This window comes from Echinops telfairi, unplaced genomic scaffold (genome assembly GCF_000313985.2).
Source record: "Echinops telfairi isolate 266 unplaced genomic scaffold, ASM31398v2 ScPeMD7_23;HRSCAF=83, whole genome shotgun sequence".
NCBI lineage: Eukaryota > Metazoa > Chordata > Mammalia > Afrosoricida > Tenrecidae > Echinops > Echinops telfairi.
Genome location: NW_022103920.1, coordinates 46,693,385 through 46,708,838, shown reverse-complemented (window position 1 = coordinate 46,708,838; position 15,454 = coordinate 46,693,385). Strand labels below are relative to the sequence as shown.

Sequence of the window (15,454 nt, the reverse complement as noted above, 5' to 3'; positions counted from 1 at the left end):
TGATGTATGTATGGATTGTGATAAGAGTTGTATGAGCCCATAATAAAATGATTGAAAAAAATATAAAACTATGGAAGCTGTTTCTCAGATTTTTTTCACTCATAATTATAATGTACTAGACTGACTCTTTCCCAAGATCAGATTTCTCCTTTCAACAATTTCTTCTGTCAAAGGCAAAAGATGAATTTTAGAAATTATTGTCATAGAAATATTTGGGCAGCTAGCAAAATGAGATATGTCATCAATAGACAGCTAGAAAGCATTTAAAAATGTTTAAATACCATTTCAATCAATGCTAGATATCAATCTAAATTACAGCCCTAAGCATTTAATAATGAATATTTAATGGCATTAAGTTAAAGAAAAGCTGAGATTTGAAAACCTTTCTGTATCTTTAATCCATTCATTCACTTTCTTAAAAACACTAAAAATCATATAATAATCATCTTGTTCAAGACACTTACTCAATTTTTTTTGCTGGTTTGACTAATATATTGACCTGGAGTCGTTTTGCAAATTGTAAAGTGAATCCAGTTATCTAAAAGGAGAACAGAAACTCTGTTAATAAGTTCAAAATAAGCATAAAGGCATAAAACGATCACATTATTTTAAATTACTTAGAAAAATTTCAATGATTGGTATTCCTTACCCCATGAACCATTGAAAGGTTCATAAATTTCATACACTGAACAATTAAAATGGAATTGCCTTGACATCTTGTATGCAACAATAGGAAGCCAAGTTCAGTAATCACATAAGAAATGAGCAATCTGATCAGAACGTTGGGATTAACAAGAAGGATATAATTTTTCCCTTCATTTTTTAAAAAAAATAAACAAAATCAATAATATATTGGCTCACAGGTTCAACATCTAAATATGTACGGTGTTCTTCTTCATTTGGATGTAAGCCATCGATAACTTGCGAAATCTCTGGGCTTGCATGTAGAAAATGAGGAAGTGAAATGTACACAGGTTTTCCTGAAAACAAGTTTAAAGAGATAATGAGGAGTAAATAAATCATTTTCTACATTTTACATATTACTGAGAAAAAATTCATATATGTCTTGAACTCCAAATAAGTGGCATATGTATATATAATTTCCTAATATCAAATGTGTTTTAAATTATATACCTTTAGCGGAAGTAATGATACTATCAATAGAAGTACCTTATGCCCCATGGGAATGATTTATAATGCTTTTCCACATAAAGTCATAATGATGACTAAAATGAACCAGGGGCTTATATACACCATACATATATGAATGGACTTTGGTCTTACACTGAATTATAGCCCTAATCTTAGAACAATTAGTTCTTATGACATAACCCTACTCTATACTCACCCTCACAGGGAGGACACTGCAGTTACCAGTGATAAAGTGTGGTACTGAGGCACATCGTGAAACAAGCAGCCATCGAAGTGAGGCACCAGTTAAGCTCGCACAGAAGAAGCACTGTAGCCTAGGTGATCCGAAGATTATAAATAATAAAACCTGAACCCAGAGTATGGAATGGTACCAGGGCTTACATTCTGAAAACCCAGTTTGCTGAAGTCTATGGATGACAGTGGAAGCTCATAATCAATTTGCAGGGTCCCCGCATGGATGAAGTGTGTAGTCGACCTCCTCTGATCAGCATCTAAAGAAGCGAGCAGCCCTGCTATTGGAGAGCACTGTAATGTCATCTATGGCACATGTACTTAGGTTGAATGTAAAACCTCATCATTTGATCTTCCTTTTGACAAATTTTAAATTTGTCCCATTTTAAAAATACTTTCTTCTTTCTTTTCAGTTGAGTTTTTCCTCTGCTTTATTTTGTCATTGTTCTTTTGTTTGTTTCTTGATTTTGTTTGTTTTTCTGTATATGAAATCTAAGCTAAACACCTCTGTGGCGACAGTAAATGGATTAATAACTCTAGCAACATATCAGGGAAGGTCAGGGGAATGACAACAAATAGGAGAATGAAGAAAATGTTATTAAATGGATTGTGATGATGATTGCACAAATCTTCTTAGGATGATTGAATTAGCATATTGTATGATATAAGGACATCGGTCTCCACCAATGCCCACCTGCAAGTGAGCCTGGTCTTGTAGGATTTGAGTTTGGTTCCATGTTTTTCTCCCACTGTAAAGGCCATCTAGTGTGATCCTGCTGAAAGCAATTGGGAGTGGTCGTCAGGGACCATCGCGTTCTTCTGCTCTCAGTTTCTTGGAGACTGGTGGTTTTATGAACCACCATTCCATTGTGCGAATGGTTCCATGTGACTTGTGAATGGGAAGAGGCCAATAGTTGAGCTTTTGATGGCCAAATCACATCAAACTCACTGACATTGAAAGGGTGCCAACGCATAGCCACCCTACAGAAGAGGGTAGAACTGCCCCTGTGAGTTCTGAGACTATAACTGGATGTGGGAGTAGAAAGCTCATCTTTCTTCTGTGGAGTGGCTGGTGGTTCCAAATCGCAGACCCTGTAGAACACAACCCACGCCCGTGACCACTCTGTCACCAGGTCTCCTTTGAGCTTTTCAGACCCCAGAAATTGCTCAGCATATGCAGTGGTTCTCAACTTTCCTAATGCCATGACCCTTTCATACAGTTCCTCATGTCGTGATGACCCCCCCCACCACCATAGTTATTTTCATTCCTACGTCATAACTGTAATTTTGCTACTGTTATGAATTGGGTGACCCCTGTGGAAGGTCACTTGACCCACAAAGGGATCACGACCCACAGGTTGAGAACTGCTGAAGGAGGGGATAATGGATTTTCCTGAGAAACGTTTTTTGAAGCCCCCTCCTATCATTTTTGTTGTTGAGTGGCGTTGAAGTGGTCCTGACTCAGCGTGGCCCCAAGGACAACCAAGTGAACACTGTCTGCACATGGACCAGCCTCACAACCTTTCACAAGTTTGAGCTCATTGCTTTCAACTGATTGGCTGCTCACATAAGATCACAACATAGAGGGTGATTGCATAATGTCTGCCAAACCACCGAGAATCATGGTCTATTGACACATAACTCTTACCACTATAGTCCAGTACACATCACTCACATGGCTCTTAAAAGGGGAGTGGTTATCTGTAGAGCAGGGGTTCTCAACCTTCCTAATGCCTTGACCCTTTAATACAGTTCCTCATGTTGTGGTGACCCCTAACCATAAAATTATTTTTGTTGCTACTTCATCACTCTAATTTTGTTACTGTTATGAATCTGGCAACCCCTGTGAAAAGGTCGTTCGACCCCCAAAGGAGTCAATATCCACAGTTTGAGCACTGCGGGCTGATAGGGTATGGAGCCCTGTCTTAGTGAACTCTGTTATAGCCATTGATCATGTCGTCCCTGGTCTGAGCCAGCGAACCCAGGATGCATTCCCTCAAAGTGTTTGATTATGTCTCAGAAATCTTCATTAAGGTTGTCTTCTGCATGCTCCACCACATTAATGGAAATATTTACAGCAAATTTATAGTGAATACCCTCTGTGAAACTTACATATATTTTTGAGGATACACCATTCTCCCTCTCACATCTATTGAGCCCATATGTTTATTCATGTATTTGCCCATAAATCAACATGATTATTATTACAAGATTGGGCATATCAGATTCACCCCTGTTGCCTTTAATTCTTGAACTCCTACCAGTGTGTTGAACTGCCGCCAATGTCTTCTTCCTTTGCCTCCAGCAAGCTTTCTTTGCTGCCTCTCCCTGATTGGAAATAGCCTTCCACTTCACCCACATTAATATGTTCCTACCATCTAGTTGGTACTTTATCCTCCCTACCTCCGCCAACCTTGGTAACCATCAAAGTATATTTATTTTATTGTGAAAATATTTTCTTGAAATTTTACAATAGTGGTCTAATAAAATATGTATCATTTTCTAATTGATTAATTTCACTGAATATAATGTCCGCCATGTGCATCCATGTTATGATGTGTATCACAGATTCATCATTATTCTTTAATGTTGCATAGTATTCCATTGTGTGTATATACCGTAGTCTACTTATCCATTCTTCCACAGATGAGAACCTAGGTTGTTTCCTTTTCTGTCATCCTCAATGGTGCTGAGATGAACATGGGACCATCTATCTCTTCATTTCATGATTCTTTTTCTTCTAATACATATATTCCAAGTAGACTGATTCCTGTGTGATATGGTATTCTTATTTCCAAAGGTTAAGGAAATGCCAAGCACTTTTCCATGGTTGTACCATTTTACACACCCAATAGCAGTGTGTGGATGTGCAAGTGTCTTTGCACTCTTATCCGCATTTTGTTGTCATTTGGATCTTTGCTATTAAGGCTGAGGTGAGATATTTCATTGGGTTGGTTGGCATATGTTCAATGGCTAATGATTTCATGCATCTATTCATAACCTGGTTGTCTACATGAATGTCTTTGGTGAAGTATCTCTTCATTCATGTCATCTGCTCATTTTTAAATTAGATTGTGTTGTTGTTGAGGTGGAACTTTTCTATAAAATTTAGAGATTAGTCCAGTATGTGGACAATATTTCCCCACTCCATGGGTTCTCTTTTAACTCTTTTTATGGAATCTTTTGAGGCACATAAGAACACAGCTACTTATTTTGTCTTTTGTAATTTGTATGTTTGGGGCTATCTTTGATAGTGTATTTAAGACATGTATTAGAGCATCTAAGTTTGTCCCTATTTGTTCATTGATGGTCCCTATAGTTTTAGATTGTACATGTAAGACTTTCATTCACCTTGAGTTCATTTCTGTATACACAGTGTGAGATATGGATCCTGTTGCTATTTTTGCAAATGGATATCTAGTTTTACCTTAACCATTTGCTTAAAAGACTATCTCTTTCCATTTAATGAATTTCAGCCCTTGGTTAAAAATTTGCTGTGCAAAAATGCATAGATTCACTTCTGGATTTTCAATTCATCTCTTTGGCGCTATGCTCTCTATTTTAATATAGGACTTTACATGGAAAGGGATTCCAAGAAAGGGTTACCTTTTAAAGAATCTGCAAAGTATGCCAGGGTCAAGACCTTGAAAATATTTACTCACCTTCTTTGCACTTGCCAATATCTAGAACACCAAATAATGTGCAATTCATTGAGATAACTTTTTCTGTGCAGAAACAATGGTTATCTGGATTTTGAAGTGGAGAAGCAAATGCCTTGGCTGGAAGAACAAATCTATACACAGGAATTCCTTTCAGATTAACTTCAGAACCAAAGACAGCGTAGATTGACCTAAAGAGAGATTTTTTTTTTTTTCCCAAAAAGAAGAAAACAAACCCAATCATCATTTCAGGGGTTGAAATACATTCTGGGAAGAAATAATTAATTTTTATATCATTTAAATTTATATAATTTTTAAGAATAGAATGTTCTCTTTAGAATTGTATTTTGGGTTTAACTCCTTGGAAAATAGTTCTGAAATTTTAAGTCACATCATTACCTGGATGCCTAAATATGAACTTTTCTTAATCTGAAATTTTTTGGGGGAGCAACTTATGCTTTTGAACTCCCTTGGAGTACTGATATCAAAGATATTTCTCAGAATTAATTTTCCTTATATATATCATATTTAAATGAATTCCTTCAAAACCCTTATTTTTGTCCAGCTCAAATGAAATAAAAATAAAGCTTCTCTCTTTCAAACTGTAGTCCTGCAAGGCCACTCAGTCATTGGGTATGTGCCTGGTGTGCTTACTGTAGATCTCACACACCCCCAGCATTTCACAACTGCGCACCATGGCCTAGGACTCACCAGCCATCTTTCTAAGATCTTAGGTAACCCTACACAAAGTAGCACTAGTCTCTGTAGTGTTACAGATAAGGAGGACAGGAGTCAGAGATACTAAATGCTTCCCCACAAATGTTTCAACCTTTGGGGAATCACAGGATTCAAGTATACTGATTGGCTCCAATGCTTGTGCACTATTGATTTGATCTCATCAATTTGAAACACGCCCTGTGGCAGTGATAGAGCATATTAGTTAATGTACTTCTGTAGAAAGATTGTGTTGATCTTCTGGACTCGGTTGTTAATACATATAGTACTAGTTTAATGAAAGAAAAGAAAATTAGTTCTTGCTTTGGTAAAAATGAAAAACACAACCGTTTTTCATTATATATAATATCATACTACCATTCTTCAAGTTTTAAAGTGGTAATAAATGCTAATAGGAACTCTATATGATATTTAATTTTTAAAATCAAGAGAAAAAATTTCTAAGTGATACTCTCCACTTCCAAATAACATTAAGTGTGACCTTTTTGGTTTGTGTGCTGCTACTTAGGGGTGGGGGTGGGACCAATACACCTGACTCACAGAAATGTATTGATGTCTTAGTTTTACCTGCAGATGTCAGAGGAAAAGAATTGCAACACTCTGGTCTTCTCAATAAAGGGAGGAAATGAGGCTGCATCTATGGGAAGAAATCAAACGAGTGATATTAAATTTCATGTATACACTAGTTAATATGGAAATCTCTTGCAGCATGGTCCAATTGAACCAGGATATAATGCAAACCACACATGTAAACTTAAATATGTTGTTAGACCTATTTTTTTAAGTGAAATACAGAAAGAAAAGACTTACTTTATTTAACCCAATATATCTAGCATACTATCATTTCAATGTGCAATCAATGTGCAATAAATTAATCAAATAGTCAATTTAATCCAAATCTCAAAACTCAGTCTGTATTTTTAAGCATGTATATGGGACAGTTTAGCTTGTTCAAGTGCTCAAAACTACATGTGGCTATTTGCTACCATACTGGAAAACATAACTATTTTCTATATACATTCAGGGTATTTGATTACATAGCAAAGTAGCTTTTTTTCATTCTTTCAAAAATGGTGAGATCACTCGTGTGTGAAATTGCAACTGTTTGTGTTTTGAAACCCGACTCTGCTTCCAGCAGAGTGACATTTCTCAGCATTGGCTGGGCAGTATTGCTAGCACTGGTAGCAGAGTCGTGTTTACAGGTATTTTATTTGGAACAAATCTGTGCCTGTAGCAACACTTCATAGTTTATTGGCAAATTTGCATCATTTTTATTTTTTAAAATAAATTCTTATATGTCTTGGTGGCTGTTGTGTATTGTTAAAACCTTTAAAGTTCTTTCTCTTAGAATTTCCCGCTAGTGGTTTGAATCTATCTCTCTATCAAATTAAAGAGGATATTTATGAACTTTCTTGACGTTCTACTGTGGGCCTGACCTTAAGGCACACATGAGCTGCATAAAGAAATAAGCCGATGGGGTCTTCCTTCGCTCCTCAAGTGCAGAACTATCACTCCAGGTTCCTGGGGAAGGTGGGTGCCTTCTTTCTCTCTGGCAAGTACTCTGACCTCATGACCTTGTTAGAGTTTTACCTTTAGTGCCTTTGTGATTGAACGTGACAGAACTGGAAATCAAACTCTACCTTAAATTTACAATATCCCTGATGGCTTGGTGCCCTGGGTCTCATGGTAGCAGTAGGGAAACACAAGCCACTTCTCATGAGAAAGGTGAGGCTTTCCAGGCTGATGAAACCACAGAGGTAGTTTTCCGTCCCTTGCTGTAGGCTCACTGTGAATGGACGGACTCAATGGTAGTGAGTTTCGGTTCACTATATAGATTCCTTTTTGAGCCTGACCTATAACTGCCATTTCAATGTGTTAACAGTTATATAAAAATAATACATTAAAATATTTAAAATCATTATTTGAAAAATTATTGAGGAGTCTATCCTAATTACATCCAGCAAATACCGTAGGTAGTCACCACAGATGGGTGATATTAGCTATTAGGGTTTTGCTTTTGTTATTGTAAGTTTAGAAAGAAATGAGGAGCAGGCTTTAAAAAGGTAATGGAAAAACTCTATTATCTCTCAATTCAATTCTTCCACAAACTCTTGGAAGCCCTCTCATATATCAACATTTTATGTTTATGCTCTTTCAGAGTTTCTGATGGGCATAGAGGAAACACCTATAAATCACACTGAAAACACATTTGGCCACGTTTCAGTTTCATGCGTCTGTTTTCCTTTGTGCCCAAACTAAGAATTTCTCTCACAGAGAAATTGTCTCACCCATTTCTGGGAGAGTGGGGTATGGGCTGGCTCCCTAACTGCACGGTCAGCAGTTCATGACCACTGCTTGCTCTACAGAAGAATGGTGAGACGTGCTGACTGTGTAAAGACCTAGCCTAATCCATTTTATAGAGCCATTTATGAATCAGCGTTGTCATGATGACACTGAGGTATTTTTAGTTTTGTTTCATTTTTAGTGTTTTACTTCTAGTTATCCTAGGGATAACTTTAATTTCATGCCTGATGCTCATGAGTTTTTACTTGTGCCTTTGATTGATCTTATAACTCCTCTTCTTAAAAGTACTTCTCAACTTTGGATAGCAGCATTTAATGGTGTTTGTTGCTGTTGTTGTCAATGTTGTTTTCTCAAAGACTCCTTCACTATTTAGTGGAAGTGCAGGGTATGTCTCTGTATTTAAGGACTGAAGTATATAGTCTGACACAATTACTGTAGCTAGTATGATTGGGGCTCTTCACGCTTTATTTGCAAAAGTGCTTTTCTCAGAAAGGAATGTCTTCACCCATCCCCACAGCTCAAAAATCCACCAAGGAAATGAAGCACCTTTGTTGCTGTTTTTCCTAAAAGATGGCTAATAAAATTAACTAACTGTGCAAAACTCAACCATGCCTTTGCAATGGAACTATTTTATGTATTCTTTTACTTCCTTTTTATGTATAACTTTCATTTTGCCATATTCATCTTTTTTTATTATCAGTTTCTGTAGGGTTCTGCTTCACTAGTGTTGTAAAAACCATGCTACCACTACTTCGTAGTTTGAACTTCACCCCTACCTTTAACCATATCATCGAATTTGATTCCCGTGGTCTTTAGGATTCTTCCTACTTAAACTAATAGGAATCTTTGTACTTTGCTTCTTCTTCAAGTGGAGTAATGTACCTGATCCACCACACCCTGAATCCATGGTGCTTTCTTTTTTCCCCCACGCTAATTCAGAATGTTACTTTTTAAATTATATTTTTCAATGTTTCTAGATATCTAACTTTTGTCTTGTTTTCTTTTCTGCTCCCTTACAAATCTGACCATCTTTTACAAAATAGTATATAAATGGCTGTGCCTTGTATCACCACAGCCTCTGCCTCCACTTTAAACCTGCCTTCTACTTATTTTTCCTTTCACACTTATCTTCTTTTGCTCTTCTTCTGTTCTAAGTTGTGAGCTGAACCGTGTTAACTATGCAGTGAATGGTAATTACCCTAGGACCTACAAACACAAACAGAACCCTTCCAGCTGCTGCTAGCCTGGGGCAGGGTGGTGGTTGTGGTTATGAAGTAAAGTTTTTCAAAGCAAAAATATCCCTAGTAATACAGTAAGATCAAATCTCTGGTTAATCTTCAGGAAGCCTGGCACATTAAACAGACATATATAAAGCCTTGGTGAAAGAAAGAACATAGTATGCTGTAGGGATTTGCAGACAAATAAGCACACCCTCAGATTTGGGAACACAATGGATGGGATGGTGGATTTGTGGTAGAGGGTCAGGTGATTTCAATGGGATTCTTTCCACAAAGCAGAGTGTCCTTACCTGTCCCATTAATCATGTCACAATAACTTGGCCAATAGGAGAGATTCCTTAGGAAGAAAATAGAAAGGAAAATGAATAGAGCATTCTAATTTCAAGAGCACTTTTCTTTCTCACATTCCATTTTTGTGGTGTCACTTAATACTTCTGCTAATATAATGAAGATTAGGTATGACAGTGGGAAGTTTGAGAAATGTTCTCATTCATTTGGTCCATGTTTGTTTTAAGGTTTTATCTTGTTGAAATGAATTAAGTGCCTGATCCCTCTAAGGGGACAGATTAGAAAAGGATAAACTGACTTAGAAAAGGAATTTGGAATAAAAACAGTTTTGAAGAAGAGAATGGAGAAACACTGCTGAGAAACTTGAATACTTACTTAGGGGCATTCTGTTTGGCTCTCCAGTGGGAGAAGTGAATTATTTGGTAGTAATTGAGACTGGGCACTAAACAGGAGGGAAGTATTTGTTAAACTGGTAAACAAATGTAAGTTTGGGATAGAAGAGTGGAGTGGAGTGGAAGGAAGAACGAAACAAGCAAATACTTAGATGAACAGAGATAAGAAACATTTTGATAAACAATTTATACTTCAGCTCTTTTCTGAAATAGCATTAAAGTACAGCAGGGGTCATTAGTTTATGCTCTGGTGTTCTAATCAGCCATAAATATGTACAAAACAATTAAAATGATTTTCATACTATCCCAGTAGCTTTAGCACTTTTTTGTGATATCAAAGCAGTTTTGTTTTGTTTTCTACTCTTCACATCCAGTTCCATGTCAACTTAAGGTGCTGGCATACTGCTGCCTTTTTAAAATACAAGATTTTAATCACGATCTGTCTTGCTGTGGTCAATTTACTAAAGTTTTAATAATTCCAAACTAATATGAAATTCTTATAATTAGAAGCTCCCAGTTTCTCTTCTCAAAACCTCTCTGTAACATGTGAACAGAGCAAAATGGCCACTGATTTTAATAAATAAATATAGCATGAATTCCACCACAAAAAACATGAAGAAGTGCCCCCACCTACCCCCTAATTGTTCCTGAAAATAAACAAATATAGTTATGGATCCTTCAGAAGAAAAGGTTTTATATGTTTCACTATTAAAAACATATGATTTTTTTTTTAAAAACATATGATTTTTAGATAAGTGTTTATTACTTTGTTCTTTTTCAGAAAATAACTACTCTTAAGTGTGGTTAAGAAATCAAATGGTACACTACTAACATAAAGAATTATGCCGCCACTCAAATACTCCCTCAATACAAAAATACTTTGTTCCATCAAACTGGCACTCCATGATGCTCACCTTCCCGACACAATCGCTGAAGACAAAACAGATAAATAAGCAAATGTGGTGAAGAAAGCTGACCTGCTATCAAAAGATATAGCATCTGGGGTCTTAAAGACTTGAAGGTAAACAAGCGGCCATCTAGCTGAGAAGCAACAAAGCCCACACGGAAGAAGCACACCAGCCTACATGATCATGAGGTGCCAAAGGGATCAGTTATCAGGCATCAAAGTACAAAAAAAACATATCATTGTGTGCTCACCTCCCTGATATGAACACTGAAGACAAATGGGTGCATAAGCAAATGTGGCAAAGAAAGCTGATGGTGCCCAGCTATCAAAAGATATAGCATCTGGGGTCTTAAAGGCTTGAAGGTAAATAAGCGGACATCTAGCTCAGAAGCAACAAAGCCCACATGGAAGAAGCACACCAGCCTGCATGATCACGAGGTGTCGAAGGGATCATGCATCAGGTATCATCAGAACAAAAAATCATATCATTGTGAATGAGGGGGAGTGCAGAGTGGAGACCCAAAGCCCATCTGTAGGCAATTGGACATCCCCTTACAGAAGGGTCGCAGGGAGGAGATGAGCCAGTCAGGGTGCAGTGTAGCAACCACGAAACATCCAACTTTCCTCTAGTTCCTAAATGCCTCCTTCCCCCACCACTATCATGATCCCAATTCTACCCTACATATCTGGTTAGACCAGAGGATGTACACTGGTACAGATAGGAACTGGAAACAAAGGGAATCCAGGGCAGATGATCCCTTCAGGACCAGTGGTGAGAGTGGCCATACCAGGAGTGTGGAGGGAGGGTGGGGTAGAAAGAGGGAACCTATTGCAGTGATCTGCATATAACCTCCTCCCTGGGGGACGGACAACAGAAAAGTGGGTGAAGGGAGGTGTCAGACAGTGCAACATTTGACAAAATAATAATTTATAAATTATCAAGGGTTCATAAAGGATGGGGGAGTGGGGAGGGAGGGGGAAAGTGAGGAGCTGATGCAAAGTGTTTAAGTAGAGAGCAAATATTTTGAGAATGATGAGGGCAATGAATGTATAAATGTGCTTTACACAATTGATGTTTGTATGGATTGTGATAAGAGTTGTATGAGCCCCTAATAAAATGATTACAAAAAAAGAATTATGTCTGGGGTCTCTAAAATTTATCTTAAAACAAGCAGCCATCTCAGCGAGGTGTCAGCTAAGTTCGCACGAAGAAAGCACAGCAGCCTGTGTGATCCAAGGTTGGTAAAATATAAAATTCAAGATCAGTAGAGGGAATTGTATTAGAGTTTAAACTTTGAGCACTCCGTTGGCAAAAGACTATGATTCCTAGTTAAAGGCCAAAACCCCTTTGCAGAATCAGCCTCATAATTAAGCCCACATTGTAATCCTCTGGACCCTTGACAATGACAATTGTGAATAGGATTGACCTCAGATGGAGTACATCAGAAAGTGATTCTACGCGGACAATCAAAACAAAATGCAAAACAACAACAAAAAGGAAACCATTCTCACTGCCAATAGATAGATCCTGACTCACAAAGTATAGGACAGGCTAGAACTGTAGAGCCTTATAGGTGTAGAAACCCTCATCTTTCTCCCAGGGAGCAGCTGGTGGTTTTGAACGACTGACCTGGTGGTTAGTAGCCTAATTTTTGACCACCCCACCTTGTCACTTGTTTTACTTTTGACCCAATTTTGTTGTTACCGTTTTAATTATTTTCTGCTTTCTGTTGGATTTAAGTTTTTCTGTGTTTTCTTTTGTTATTGTTGTTTAGGAGGGTGGGTTGTAAGATTTTCTTTATATGAAATCCAGGATAGGTAAATCTATAGAGACAATAACTAGAATAATAATTTCTTAGGACTATGGTCTGAGAGGTCAGTGTATGTGTGGAGGGTGATATGTGGAGTTAATAATAATGACTATAAAATGAATAAAATGTTTAAAAAAATAAAATAAATAAAACATGCTTATTGGCTATAAGGAAAAGAAAAGATGTCATTCCTCACTATGGTTCTTTCCATTTGATATATCTGCTAAATTAAGTCTTGTCCAGGAGTTCAAAAAAAAATGGAAAGGCTGGCAATATGAAGATAGTTTCTTCTTTTACCACTTCAAAGGAGTCATGAGCCTAATTTGTAGGCTTTGCACACAAGTTTTAGAGCTGTATTAAAGTAACCATTACATGTTTACACTGACACATGTTATAAAAGGTGAATTATTTTGTGGAAGTTACATAATCTGGAGTCAATTTGAGGATTCAGAGTGAAGGGGTGGAGTCTAGCCTGTCAATCAGATAGTAGCTTGATGACCTCATTTGAGGGCGCTAAGGAGATAAATAGCTTGCTGGAGGCAGGACACATGCTCACACCCTGTGATACATCCCGGTGGAGAAGACACATGGAGAGAGGCTGATGGAGCCAGACCTCTGGAGTCGGAGAAGCCACGTGGCAATCCCTGCCAGCACTGAGATGCTTACAATGCTACAGGATCCACAAGACTTCCCACCACTGGTCTGTGTTCTTTCTGCATTTGGCATCATTGCATGTGTTTCACGAGTCTGAAGAGGACTTTATAGACTGGTATTGGACATATGGGCTAATATCAGATTTATGGACTTGATCTGGACTGGGCTGGGATGTTTTCTTAATGTACAATTGCTCCTTATATAAAGCTCTTTCTTATACACATATGATTGTCTCTAGATTTGTTTATCTAATCATTCCAGACTAACACATATTAATATAGAAAAAATATTTCAATGCAGTTTGACAAGGCAAAGTCATGAGAGTATTTACTTAGATTCATTGAACTTCATTTTTAGGAACTCATTCAGGCCACAGTACTGGAATTCACTTTATTTCCCCCATATGCTCAAATTTTAAAAGTAAATAAAGTCCAGTAAAGTGTGTTTGTTTACATAATGCTACACAATTAGCTGATGTATTGATTTCCTTACTTTACCTCGGTGATGAATACTGGTGTTCTCAGTAAGCAGGTACTAGATGGCATGGGAGCTTTGCATTTCTCTTTGCACAAGAACTCATGCCTAAAGAGTCAAGCAAACCCTACGGAGGGATTGGTATTTCACAGGTGTACAGGGATGTGTACATGCTACTTGTCACACGTAATTGTGAACACAAGAGACAGTGGACATTTCCAGGAGATGGAGACACGGCAGGGCAATTGCAAATGTTGGCGCCTGTGTCTTAAAAGAATACCACTTCAGCCTTAGAGTTGTATCCCAGCAACTAATATACAGACACAAATACATTTACCAGGATACTTACTTTTTACCTTTGTAAGTGTCAATGATGGCAACTTTGCTTATGTTATCTCTTCCAGTATAAACTTTAAAAACACCATCTACAGTATTATTGTACTGAAAACATAAGAATAATAAAAATTATTTCTAGAACAAGTGATAGTTTTCAATTCATAAAATATGCAACTCACTTTCACATTCTTAAGAGTCATTATACATGTGCAATTTGAAATATACACACAATTAAGATTTTAATGCATTTAGCCTTTATAAAATTTAATATTATAATATAAAAGGAACCTACAAGTAAAGAGCAAGAAGCTAAGACTAATGAAGGCAATAAAAACTGGAAGCTGACATGATCAAACCCTAAAACTCTTCGTCATACTTTAGCCAGTGAGGAATTTTGATTACTACCTCTATTCTTATTGAACAAAATCTATGGGATTGATGATTTTTAGAAGACATTCTAGTCTAAATAAGATAATATTTAATAAGTGAATACTAAAATGAAAGAGATGAGGTGTGCAAAGTTAATAACAAAATTAGATAAGAGAGAAAAATAGTGAATGAGTACTTAAATTTGAACAATAATGATGATGATGATAACTGAATCCCTATGATCTCTGTAAGAGATCATCCATTTGTATTTAATTGATATATAGTCTGGCAAACACAATCTAAAACAACACTAAACAGGGCACATAAATAATATCATAAAACCAGCAACAGCAAATAGTGCGTTGCCATCAAGTTGACTCCATCTCAGAGCGACCCTATAGGCCGGGGCCAAACTGTGCTGCTTGCCAGGAGAAAGCCTCACCTTTCTCCCAGCTGCTATTGCGGCAGTGCCGAATGAAATCAGAATCAAAATTCCAGCTGAATAGCTAGTTTATACAACTTTAATTTGGAAAATTAAGTAACAACTAAATAAACCAAGGCCTCACATTTCCTGACTCCCCAGGATGCCATTTCCTGGCAGTTGTAAACTACCTACAGTTCTTATTAATAGGCTCTATGTAAATAGGGAGGGAAGGCTGTGTTAAAAATCTGGTTGAACTGGAGATCCCCTTGCAGAGGGGTCTCGGGGAGGAGACTAGACAGTCAGGGAGCAATGTAGCAACGATGAAAAATATAACTTTCCTCTAGTTCCTAAATGTTTCCTCCCCGCTCCCACTATCATGATATGAATTCTACCTTACAAGTCTGGCTAGACCAGAGGATGTACACTGGTACAGATAGGAACTGGAAATACAGGGAATCCAGGACAGATGATCCCTTCAGG

At 37.4% G+C, this 15,454-nt stretch overlaps 1 protein-coding gene across 9 annotated transcripts in view; it reads right to left on the bottom strand.

The window, feature by feature from the left end:
- Positions 1–15,454, bottom strand: part of CD36 (CD36 molecule) — a 100,521-nt gene that overhangs the window by 8,653 nt on the left and 76,414 nt on the right. For all 9 annotated transcript variants that reach the window (XM_045288675.1, XM_045288677.1, XM_045288676.1 and 6 more), the window contains 6 exons: positions 14,195–14,286; positions 9,610–9,656; positions 6,345–6,414; positions 5,046–5,233; positions 862–980; positions 465–538 (listed from right to left, as the gene is read on the bottom strand). In XM_045288675.1, the coding sequence (XP_045144610.1) occupies positions 465–538; positions 862–980; positions 5,046–5,233; positions 6,345–6,414; positions 9,610–9,656; positions 14,195–14,286 (590 nt within the window). The remainder of the gene's footprint in view (positions 1–464; positions 539–861; positions 981–5,045; positions 5,234–6,344; positions 6,415–9,609; positions 9,657–14,194; positions 14,287–15,454) is intronic.